At 43.5% G+C, this 12,855-nt stretch overlaps 1 protein-coding gene across 10 annotated transcripts in view; it reads right to left on the reverse strand.

Moving 5' to 3' along the window:
• Positions 1-53: 53 nt before the first annotated feature.
• slc8a3 (solute carrier family 8 member 3) overlaps positions 54-12,855 on the reverse strand; it is an 85,350-nt gene continuing 72,548 nt past the window's right edge. For 2 of the 10 annotated variants that reach the window (XM_034525350.1, XM_034525356.1), the window contains 4 exons: positions 4,908-5,032; positions 4,434-4,533; positions 1,308-1,580; positions 54-500 (listed from right to left, as the gene is read on the reverse strand). In XM_034525350.1, the coding sequence (XP_034381241.1) occupies positions 124-500; positions 1,308-1,580; positions 4,434-4,533; positions 4,908-5,032 (875 nt within the window). In that variant the 3' untranslated portion in view covers positions 54-123. Of the gene's footprint in view, positions 501-1,307; positions 1,581-3,703; positions 3,705-4,428; positions 4,534-4,907; positions 5,033-6,048; positions 6,078-6,518; positions 6,552-7,383; positions 7,402-9,027; positions 9,058-12,855 lie in introns of all 10 variants that reach the window. The other 8 variants (XM_034525357.1, XM_034525349.1, XM_034525352.1 and 5 more) reach the window with 8 other exon arrangements.

Below are 12,855 nucleotides of genomic sequence, written 5' to 3' on the forward strand. Positions count from 1 at the left end.
AACCCTGGGTCTACCTCTCTTGTCCCTTCATACAATACAAGACTGACCCAAATTCCACAGTGAGAATTCCCTCTTTTACCTCTGAAGTTGTACTTTAAACCCCTGCGTGTTTGTCTTTTGGGTCTAGAAGCCCTCTATATGACAGTAGGCCTCCAGACTGGAGAAGAGGATGTAAAGGAACCAGAGGCCGAAAAGGAAGGCTGACGTGGCCAGTCTGTGTCCCCGGGGCCCGCCCAGTTCTCCGCCGATGTGGGCCCGGCGCCGGTAAAGCAGCACCGAGATGGCCAGGAAGGCGAAGATGGTGAAGAGAGTGACGGAGAAGGCCAGCGAGCCGGCTTCCACCACGAACGGCTTCCCTTTCATGTGCCAGTAGATGGCCGCCACCGACCACGCCAAGCCGATTCCCAGGAAGACGTTGATGGCGTTGCTGCCGGTCACGTTGCCGATGGAGGCGTCCGCGTAGGTGTCCTGGACCGCTGACGCCTTACTGGCAAAGGTGTCTGCAGAGAGAGAGACAGATGTCAAATGTTGCTGCACTGTGATTGGTGCACAGAAATACATGACGTCATCTCTTCCACTTCGTCCACTTTGAACCACGGAGGGAAAAAACAAAAACGTCTCATCTAAAATAACCAGATAATAATATCATATGATGCTAATGAAACTTAATATATCTGTTTATACATCGCTCATCGGGTTTCACGGCCATTAAACATGATTATGCTCTCGTCTAATTCATTTTATAATTCCAGACCGTCAAGGTGATTATTATTGTTAGTGCTATCTAGTTTTGTTTGTTAAGGGGTTAAAGAAACTACATCTCCCACTGTTATCTTACACCACAGTCCCCCCCGAGATCTTTCAGTTTCCTGAAGAAGATAAACATGCTGGAAGCCAATGTTCAATTTCCTGCCAAATCCGCCCGTCACTCAAAATATAAATTGAGGCCAGTGGAGGCTGGCAATCTTCTCTTTATTGGTTTAGTTTGTTTGTCATGTTTATATTTATATTTTCAAAATGAATGCAGTTGATGATTTATTAATGCCGCACACGGGACCTTTAATAACAAAAATGCTGACAGAGCCGACGTTTCTTTTTGGTTGGTGAAAATGTCAGTTTAGAGGAAATAAGAATATCAGCCATCTTGATGACAAAGCATGTTTGAAAGAGTCTCAAAATCTCATAAAGCCGCACATATTAACTCAAACTATGAAAGAAGCATATAATCCATCAACTAGACGTAAAAAACTATAATATAACTATATAAAACTTGACTGTATTGACAAAGACGTGTCCTATTTTCTCACCTGGGACGGATGTACCCAGCGCCACAAACACCACCGCGGTGACGGAGTCCTTGAGGCCGATGGTGCAGCCGAAGTGAGACGCCAGGTCGCCGATGACGGCCGTGAGCAGGCCGATGATGACGATGGAGACGATGAAACAGGCCCAGCCGTTCAGGTAGTCTGTGGGAGGAACGCAAGCGAACAGGACCTTCCAGAAGACGGTGAGGAAGTGCATGACGTAGTCGAAACAGGACGGCAGCCTTTCCTCCCCCGTGTCCTCTTCATCCTCATCTGCTTGGGAGAAGTGGGACCGGGGAGGGGGGTGGCGGGGGTGGGGTCGAAACATAGGAGGAGAGAGTGAGGCAGCGGGAAAGGATGAAGATATAGCAGAATATTTGGGGCGAAGATAAAGAGAGAAGGGTGACGGAGTGGTAAGTACATAATGGGAGAAGAGGGAGAGAGCCAGAAGGAAGTAGAAAGAAACGAGACAGAAGATGAAAAAGAAAAAGAGAATATGACGTGGAAGGAAGAAAACAAATGGTGAAGCACAAAGAGGAGGAGGATAAAGAGCCCGAGTTGGAAAAACGTTGGCGAGATTAAGGATCGATAAAGGAGATAAGGGGTGACAGAGAGGGGGAGGGAGGGAGGACAACATTCTCTTAAAATGGCACAGTGACTTAATTTCCATCACGTCACTTCAGCCCGAGGTTTCTGTTGTGTGTATGATACGAAAAAACAATGTGCACAGTCTGTACATATATTACTTTTGCTTAAGATAGTCGGTTGCAGACTTTAGTTCACCCTTTAACATTTCTTCCTCATTTAAACACGCAGCGCTGATGTCACACACTCCTCTCTGTCGACTCACTAAAGTCACGCACAATCCAAGATGCATGGAGCAGATTTGAGTTTGTAGTGTGTTCACAGAAGTGACACAATGAAGTGTGCATGAAGCCGACAGAATTCCATAATAAATAAGGTTGATTGAAGAGAGCGCTGTCGATGGACACAATAGTCCCACAATGCACTGCACAAAGGAAATGGAAGCGCTGCTTACGGCTGGAATGAAAAGTGGGCTAGTGGTGATTAAGCACCGTGAAAGAAGTATTAAATCTTAGGGAAACATTTTGAAGTTTAACTCGCAGTGAGAGTCGCAGCGTGATTCATGTGTGACGCTGCACATAGTGTACACTACAATTATTCCATTCTCCAAACCGCTTATCCTATTCAGGGTCGCAGGGGGGGGGGTGGTTCACCCTGGACAGGCCCCCAGTTTATCAGGGGGCGACACAATACCGTTCCTGCTCACTTCCGGGCAAATTAGAGTCTGCAATTAACCCAATTGACATGCTTTTGGATGGGAGAGCGTGCAAACTCCACGCAGAAGGACAAACCCAGGCCCCTCTTGCTGTAAGGTGACAGTGCTAGCCACCGTGCAATTATAGTTCATTTAAAATTGTATGTATTTTTTTTTCACACAAAAACAGCATAATAGTTTTCTGTATAGAATTAGCCTGCGACATGGATTTGGGGCCCTTTTTTAGTTCAAAGGGAGACTTTCCCGTGGCCTAAAGGTCACAGATTCAGCGGCATTTGTCCTGTCAAAGTGAACCGCGCTCCCCGTGCGCTCCGCTTCATAAAAGTGTCATCTTGAAGAAGCTGAATATGTAAATGTGACTGGTCACCCTCCTCAGATGGAGGAGCAAGGCTGTCTTCTTTATTCCCGGCAGCTCACAGGACACTCGGTCGGACAGGAGGTTGACGCTGCGCCGATTCAAAAAAATGTCATGCCATGTGAGCCGCATGCATTTTTCAGCCACGGGTGGATCATGAAAAAATAAAGAGCACCGCTGGATTAAATATTTCAGCTGCAAAGTGACGAAGCGGGGGCCATCATGGGGCCCGCTACTCGATGGCTGCGACTGCACTGCAGGCCGATCTGATGCTGCTGTCGCCCGACTTGATGGATGAGTTTTCTCCCATCGCACACGAGATTATCCCAGAGCTTCAAGAGCTTTGCTTTCCGGGAGGATTCCAGTTAAATGAGTTCCTGAAGGCTCACGCTGACACCAACATTTCTTTTTGGGGGGTGGGTGGTTGAAGTCGGTGGCAGACAATATTTTGAGACGACAATTTTCAATACGAGTGAGATGAGAAGATAGATACCACTCACATATGTGTCGATTAAAGAGGATGCTACCGCCAGTAGAAAGTTAGCTTAGCTTAACATAAAGAAAGAAAGTGAATAAAGAAATTCCCCAAAAAGGACACATTATTCCTTTAGAGGGGACATATTATGCTACTTTTCAGGTTCATACTTGTAATTTGGGTCATAACTAGAACATGTTTATATTCCTTAATGTTAAAAATCACAGTACTTCTCCTCATACTGTCTTTCTGAATATACATTTATTTACCCTCTGTCCGATAACGCCCCGTTTCAGCGCCTGTCTTTTTAAGCGCCCCCTCCTAAAAAAGCCCAGTCTGCTTTGATGGACTTGCATGGTGCACCTTTGCAATGGTAATTCTGAAGCCTATTCCTATATTCTAATGAGCCTACTTGTGACATAGGAAAGGGAGACTAATCTGAATGGCTTGTTGAATTATTGTTAGTGGGTACTTCAGAAACCCAAATGTATGGGCACAAGCACGGAAAAGCTGAGTTTTTCCATAACACATCGCCTAAAGAGTCTCCAAATTAGCATTTAGACTGTGGGATATTTAAACCGTCAACAAATGCTGCTCTTAAAAGTAAAAAATGCACATCACCTATATTCACGATAAGGTTAATAACTAAATTAAATTATGAATAAATGCAGTTTACAAAAATTAGACAAATCACATTTAAATATTTTAAACCTATGAATGAAATAGAATATTGTTCACATTTCTCACACGGTAACAGTCAATAATCACAATAATCACACAAATATAAACATTATTTAAAAATATGTAAATAAATAATAAACTATCCAACCCGGGATCACTTCACTGGTATTCAAATATCAAACATAAAAACAATATTCCATTATTAAAAAATGATCGATGACTAAAGCCAATAAGCTGTTTATGTGAGGAAACAGTGAGGGGCCCTGGTGTCCAGTGTATTTGAGTGCTGCCCTATGGAGTCGGAGCAGGAAACAGTACCTGCGCTGACTGTAATGGCCTCCATGAACTGGTCTCTCCAGGAGTTGGTTCCCACCACCAGTGCCAGGTTGGTCTTCTTGATCAGCTTGTCCACCGTGCTCTGTGTGAAACAACAACAAGAATGAAATCCACCCGTTATTTACGTTCACAGGCTGCTGAAACAAAAAGAATGGACGAGCTTCGCCACACGATGGCAGTGGCATCAAGTCCCAGACAGCAGAATCCTCTGTTCGAGTGATAAAATCCACACGCCAAAAACAAATATGGTGGGTATTTCGTTTGGTTGGCGAGGTTAGAGGACGCATATGAGCCTCATCTCGGGAAATGCATCACTGTGTGTGAGCAGGCCTCTAAAGGGCAAGTGCTAAAATTAGAAATGTGTATCTGTTATCTGATTGACTGCATGGAAAACAATGGTTCCAGTAGCAATAATCAGGCATGTCGGGCTGCGTTTGACGAGTAACCTTTTCCCACCTTAAACTCGTAGGATTCCTCAATAATGACTTCCAGCTTGGCGTGTTCCCCCAGCACCGGTTTCCCCATCTCTGCGATCCGCCTGGCTTCCTCCTCGTCCAATGACACCTTCCTGTCTGGTACATCTGAGCGCAGAGGGAGAGAGGGAGCAACAAAAAAAGAAAGAAAGAAGAGGAATCACAGTGGGAAAGATGGCTGTCAAAATATGAGCATGTTCAGCTGATTAGCATGTTGCGTTGTACAAACAAAAACATCAGACGGTGGCCTCAGTTTGGATGTATTCAGCCTTTATAAAGTTCAGGCTTTTACGGAGAGACACGATTCGTTTTATATGGAGTATTTTACTCAGTCACAGTCTGTCACACTCAATCAGTGCAAAGTGGTCTTCCAACTTTGTTATTTAAAGGTTACACAAACTTGCATGCCCGATCAAAAAAACAACAAAACACTGCGTAGGCAAATATTCCGTTCTTCTTCTTATATCTCCCCATTGTTCTTCTTTTAGCCTGAAAAAATAAATAATGCAAATATTCCCATTTGTTTTGCGATACCCGTCTCTAACCTCCTGGCGTTATTTTTCTATGTTAGAGACTTATTTTTAGGTTGTCTGGTTCCGTTTATGCGCCAACCAATCAGCAGTGAATGATTTAACCGTCCCGCTGACATCGTTTTCAGTGGACACAGAAGCTGAAAAATGATTTTCACATGAAACTAATAGCTAATACTTTCACATTCATCAAAGAAGTATGTTTATTTCAGATATTCGGCAGTTTTCTGTCTCTACTTTTTAACGTATGTAAGGAGGTAGGAAGACTCATCCCTATTCCCGGCAACTACGCTCTGATTGGTCGGGGGAAATCTCAGAGAAAAACAACCCGTAAACCCCAAACTGTCTGCATGCCTACATACACACTACTGGCTATGCCCAACTCAACGTCCACTGACGATTTTAGTGTTATTAGATTGGTTTTGCATTTCCCAGAGCCTTCTTCAATCACATGGTCTTCATCAGTTAATGGAGTTTGCTCCGTCGTCATGAGGGGATGGATCTGCTGACGGGAATCATCCATAAAATCAGGGCATCTGTTTGGCTTGCATGTCAACAGATCCATCTCCATGACGACTGAGCAAACTCCCCCACCCCTCCCCTCCGCTGATGGAGATTAAAAGCTCCAGGAAAAGGAATAGCAAGTGGACAATTTAAAAGGTCTCGAATGAATGTTTGTGCCCATACTTCTTGTGCTTTGTGTGAAATTACCCCTTAAATGTTATATCAACACGAATATTCATCATAGGGTTTCACAATAAGGAGGCGAAGTGCTTATTGTAGGACGGAGCTGAAGAAACAATTACAAATCAAGTACTTTCAAGGCCTTCCATTCAATGCCAGTACTCCCTCAGACCTCACCTGTCCCCTTATCTGCCTATCAGACCAGTCCTGGGCGGCTCTGCTGTAGAAAGAAGCCACAATGCTTCACAGAGCTCCTGAGTGCACCGCACACTACAAAGATGCGCCATAACATCAATTCAGTGCTGTCAAACTCTATCAAGAAGGAGCGGCTGTGCATCCAAAGGGCCTCTCATCCCGCTCTGGGTGTGTGACACCCCCACCGAGCCACCTGGGGCAGAGACCCCATCATGCTGCTCTTTGCTGACAACACGCTTACCATTAAATATTAACATCGCCATTAAAGATCACAGCCCGGTCCCCTTGATAAGAGGGAGTGTCCGCAAGCACACACACACACACACACACACATGCAGAGGCATGCATAATATAACAGTGCATGAGTTCCGGCACGCACACACACACACACACACACACGCACACACACACACACTTTTAAGCTAAATCAATTACAAGCCCAGGACAGTGTGCACCCTCAAGTCCTGACAGGACTTCTTCTGCTCATGTTTAAAAATTGATTATCCAGCCGCTCCTCTGCTCCGTGCTGCGCCATCTACATGACACAATTTCCTTGACGAGGGAGGAGGAAGAAAAATAATAATAACACAATCCCACAAAGGTAATTACATTTCTAATTTTGGAACTGCGGATTTATTATTTTTTTTATCTCGACGGTTATCAAATGTTTGTATCTTTCTCTTGACTGGAGAACATGATTTATGGATTTATGATTAATTAAATCCGCTGATTAGCGTGAAAATCCTTCATTAAGTGCGGGAGAGAGCAGCAGAAGAGCGTGTTGGTTGTTACGGTGACAGTAGAGGAGGATAACAGAGCTGGCACGCAGGTTATTTATATCAAACCTCTTAAGTAATGACTCTAAATCTTCATCGGCAGCAAAATAAACCTTTCTAAACTGTCATCCTCTGAGATTTCACATCATGCAACCGAGACCCTCACATTTAGGGCTGATGTTCAAACCACAACACACACACACACACACAGACACACACACACATGCAGAGAAGATGGTTAGTGGAGATGCTTAGGGGGGAATGGGCAGCTTACCGTCAGCTAACAACAAGGCTGTGGAGGAGAGAAGAGGGGGGAGGAGGAGGAGGAGGAGGAGGAGGAGGAGGAGGGAGGAAGGCATGGAGAAAACAGAAGGAGGGTGAGCAGTGGAAATGGAAGAAACTTGCATAAGGACGAAAGGAGGAGAGAAATGTAATGACCTCAGAGAATGGCTGCGTATTGACCCTGAGGTGTAATATATGTAGCACTGATTATTCACTTGGCTAAGGGAGTGAAAATAATGTGGTATTTTGTATATTTTTATGACCACAAAACGGCACAATCAAGGTTTATTAAGGGAAAGAATGTCCGATGGAGAAAATAAAAGGCAGGATATTTTTGCATCAAGATCTCCAGCTATGAGCCCGACATTAACTCAAAACTTTATGACTCCCAGCTGCTGTCTGATGACACCCGTATTAACCCTAATTTAACAAGCTCAGCATGAAATAGTGTTGGTCCAATACATGCATCTGTCAGAACTTTATCAATACTAATATATAACGTTGAACTCCCACACATTGCATCTGTATCATAATATAACAATATAAAAGACATAATGCTTGCATTCGAATAAATCTAACCCTAAATGTCGGATGCAATAAATACATAATTTAAACAAAGTGGATCACCTTACTCAGATGTCTTTGAATAGCTCAAGTAGATTCATTATACTATTTATTATAAATAAGCTTAACTCACTTGAACACAAATGAGTAATTGAAAAGATTGGAGTGATTTAGAAGATGAAAAAATCTGACTAGAATAAGTGAACAAACAATTACAGTTTGTTTTCTGGTTCCTGCTTTCATAATATTAAATATTTTAGGTGTACTTAAATTGAAGATTTGTCTGCATGTCCAACACATATCTTCTTCTTCTTTACACTGAAATATATATATATATATATATATATATATATATATATATATATATATATATATATATATATATATATATATAAAATGTTATTATGGTGGGGTTGAGGATGACACGATTTAATTTAATTTATTTAGTCTCATTTGCAGTGGAAAGAAAAGTGAAACACATTCACACACTCGCACCGGCACACTTGACTCATTTCCCTTGGACTTTATATTATAATCACACTTTGTAATCCTTTTTTCTTTGGATACATTTTTCAAATGTATAAAGAACCAAAGAACATGATGCAACGCAAGATCAAATCTTACACTAAATCACTTAAGAACGGGACAAGCGGAACATTGTGGACATTGAAGCAGCTAATAGGAACGAATAAATATTACAAGAGAAATACAGCTAAAAGGGGTCTGGCTTCATATGAATAATAACTTGTGATATACTTATATTTAGGAACGACCTGTCTTCTAAGATTTCATGCTGTGGTTTATTCAACCATTCTCCAATTATGCTCTGTTTTATCCTATTTCTGATATATAAACTTGCTCCATTATTATTGGACCTTTTTAAAAAAAGTCCATTATTTCTTATTTCTTATCCCTGTTGAAGTTTACGTTTAAGTTTAAGTTTCTTTATTTTCAAAATGAAGAAGGCTTCTGTTGACCCTGGAAGGCATCAAAGGAGGGAGGGGTCTCATTTAGAATTTCCCCTGCGAGGTTCCTTCCAGTGTTTCTCATGTTCCTCGTGGGTTGCTATGACCACGCGTGTGTCATCGTAGCGATTAGAAGCCTGTTAAGACATTGCGTGTCATAATGAGCTACACAAATAACCCCTTTTTCACAGGAGTGGTCTGAGATTGGGATTAAAAGAAACAGATTTCTATTCACTCACTCGGTCAGATCTGGTATTCGGAGAATCCGTCAGGCTACAACCACTAACATCCAGAAAATGTACAACAACTATGATGAGGGTGCCTCACGCAGACGCTCAGGACTACCACGCCCCCCTTTCTGTGCATTTTGATTACAACTCCTGTCTGATTGTCTATCTGCATGCCGTATAGCTGCAGAGCAGATCGGTGACACAGCACATCGCGCTCAGCAAAGTGTAAACCGTAACTAAATGGTATGAGTAAGAATAAAAGGAGGCTCAACAAGTCACTCAGCCAGGCAGATCATTACGTGACAACGTACGTCATAAGTGGACGAAGGGAGAGGAGAAAGCCTCCAGAGATTCACATCGACGACGCCTCCTTTTTGACGTTCTTTATCATCATTTCTCCCTACATGCATAACACCGGGACAAATGTGCACCCTCTTGAAGGGATCAGAGGTTTTTAAAGGACAAAATCAAGCTGTCCACTTCCTCCGTGAATGGTGCGACTCCTTCTGAAACCCCTTTTCAAAAGGAGAAAATAGGCCAATTAACCTGTTTGTGTTTGGAGGCCGCTTATCAACTTCCTGAATCCAATGCAGTGCACAGTTAATCATCGTAAGTAGCTAAGTGCATTAATTGCTGTGGGCGACTTGCTCCATTATCATTAGTACTAGCCGAGCCGTGCTGATCCGGAGCCAAGTGTGGCGTAAAAACCCAGCTGTGGCGAGTCTGAGTGGACGTAACCTAGTCAGTGATAACAGTGTGTCATTTCGTAAAGGCCGGCGAGGGAGTGGCAAACACAAACACACACACACACTAAGATAAATATAAAACGCACAAACACGAGCAGACAAACTCAAACCACAGAAGCACATATAAATATACTGGGTATCTACGCACAAATACCGCGTGCTGTGCAGCTGTCTGTCTGAATGCAGCATTGCAAGCTAAGAAATGTAGCCGTGTGTGTCTTTGATATGATCAAGAAGGAAACACATTTGACATGTTTGTGAAGCCTCAAGGGGACCAACTCCACGGGGGCACTTTTAATCCTGAACTTGATTCAAATCGCTAAACGATTAATAAACTGATCGTTTCAGCGCGACAGAAAAACAACAGATTCGCACACACACAGACACACACACACACACAAACACACAGGACACATAAGATACTGATAAAGAAACACTGAGGTGTTTCAGAAGCAGGCTGGTAACACCGATGCCGCTCACAAGCCAGAAGGTTGTCATTCTGCCAGCAGTGCAATTGCGATAGGGAAGATTAACCAAAGGGATGTAATTGGAGGGGTGGAAGACCGTGTTTGTGCGCCTGTGTGTGTGTGTGTGTGTGTGTGGAGGGGTAGTGTGGGTTGTCTGTGTTTAACCGTTGTCATCATCAGCATGTTCTCCTGCGCGCTCGGCCAAATCAGATCTGTCTCGTTACAAAAGAGCGAGTCCTTTTCTGGCTCTCACACACACACACACACACAGTCCCAGCGCCACCACAGCCGCTAATGTACGCCTCCTCTCCCCTCAGCTCATTAAGACAGAATCATCATTTGACTTATCTGGGCTATTCTGGTTTTTGGAGGTGGATCTGGGCCTGCGCCCGGAGCTGCATGTATACGTGATGTGAGGACAGAAGGTGTGGAAGAAGGGAGGATATGGGGGATGCAGGAAGGAAGGAATGAGGAGTTGGCTTAATGGATTCATGGAGCGATGGTAGACATGGGGATGGAGGGATCGGTGGAGGAAGGAGAGGAGGAATATGGAAGGGGTAGGAAAAGGATGAGATTGGAAAAAGGGAAAGAGGGATGAAAAAGAATGGTAGATGTGAGGATGAAAGGAAGGACAGCGATGCAGGGATTAATGAATGACATTCGAAAGGAGGAATTTATGGAAAGATGGAGGGATGGGTGTGAGATGTGCAGAAGAATGGAGAATCTTCTTGATGCAGGAAAGGCGAATGGATAAATTGAAGAATGGATTTATTGATGAACGGAGTAACGGGCTGATGGAGGGATTGGTGGAGAAAGGAGAGGAGGAAAGGAGAGGAAGGAGGGCAAATGATGAACGACGAATGCTGAAATGTGAATGGATTCATGGATTGATAGAGGAATGGACTGATGTCAGAAACAAGAGGGCGGAAGAAGTTATGGAGGAAGCAAGAATATAGGAAGAACATTAAAGACGGCATGCTATGTGGAGGGAGGAAGAGTGGAGCGATGATAAATAGATTTATTAGAGGGGAAAGAAGAATAGCAACATGGATGGATGATTGATTGACAGATGGGAGGATGCAGATATTGGTGGAGGAAGGAGAGGATGAATCGAAGGGGATGGAGGAACAATGTCATGAGGTCAGAAAGGAATCTGAGTTTTGGAGGAATGGAGTCGGATGTTCTGGACAAGAGCTTCACACACGTTTGGCAGCAGAGCGACCACGGACCGTACACGGTTGTTCTTGGAGGTCTGGGGTTCTATCCAGAACCATTTGCTTCTGAAGAACTCCTTTTTTAAGAAAAGGGTTCTTTGTCAGACTAAGGGTTCCATTTGATCCAAAGAACCCTTTTTGGAAAAAGAGTTTTTCAAGGATCGTTGAAAAGGACCATGTTATGGAAATTTAAAAGGGAATAGAGAGGTTCTTTTTCTGGATAGAACCTCCAGAAAAGGTTCTGGGTGGAACCTTTCACGGATGGTTCTGTATTTAATCTTATGTGTTGGGTTTTTGGTAGAATCCCAGGTTGAACCTTTATGAGAAAGGTATGGAAACCTATAAGAAAACAAGTCTACTTCTCACTTGATTTATTACCTCAGTAAACATTGGATACATGAGTTTATGGTCCCAATTGCTAGTTTCAAGTCTTCTTCAATACAGCATGATGTTCATTGATAAATTATGGTCTATTTAGAGTCAAATAGATGACAAAGCAGGAAATGCAAAAAGCCAAGATGGCGACGGCCAGAATGCCGAACTCGAGGTCGATCGTCCACAAACCAATGGGCGACATCACGGACTGCTGGAGGAAAAGATGTGGCTATGGAGGAGCAGAGGAATGAATAGATTGACGGGTAGGAGGATAGAGTGATGAAGGGATGGACAGATGGACGGTTAAGGGGATGAGACGACTTGTAGAGATATAGTAAACGAGGAACCGGAAGAACGGACTTATGCACTGTAAGGATGGGAGAGGTACAGACATGTAGACGTGGAGGAACGACTGATGTCTCTACAACAGTCCAATCAATCCTTCATTACAAATATATAATCTACTGTACTGGTGATCAGCCATCACTCTCCATAAGGTGCACACGCGCAAAAATTGCATGTATGAGGATATTTATACGCGACTGTACATCCACCTAGCGACATATCGGCAGCCAGACTGTTTTCCAATCAGAGTGTTTCCTGCAACTCAGAGTGATGTGTTAAATAATAACGACTTAGGCGTCGCCGGCCTGCACCGCTACTTGCACCAAACACACACACACACACACACACACATACACACGAGATGACAAAGACGAATGCTTCGGCTGCCTTTATTATCTTTCAATATGCAGGCTGTGTAACGCGTCCATCATCTTGTTATGCTCTATCCGTGTTTCTGACGGCACGGAATCGGAAGGAGTCAAAATGCTAAGTACACGCCATACTTCATCTTCTGAGGCGCTGCTGCTAGACTGAATGAACTGATAATTTAACTGAATG

This window comes from Cyclopterus lumpus, chromosome 22 (assembly GCF_009769545.1).
Source record: "Cyclopterus lumpus isolate fCycLum1 chromosome 22, fCycLum1.pri, whole genome shotgun sequence".
NCBI classification, from domain to species: Eukaryota; Metazoa; Chordata; class Actinopteri; order Perciformes; family Cyclopteridae; genus Cyclopterus; species Cyclopterus lumpus.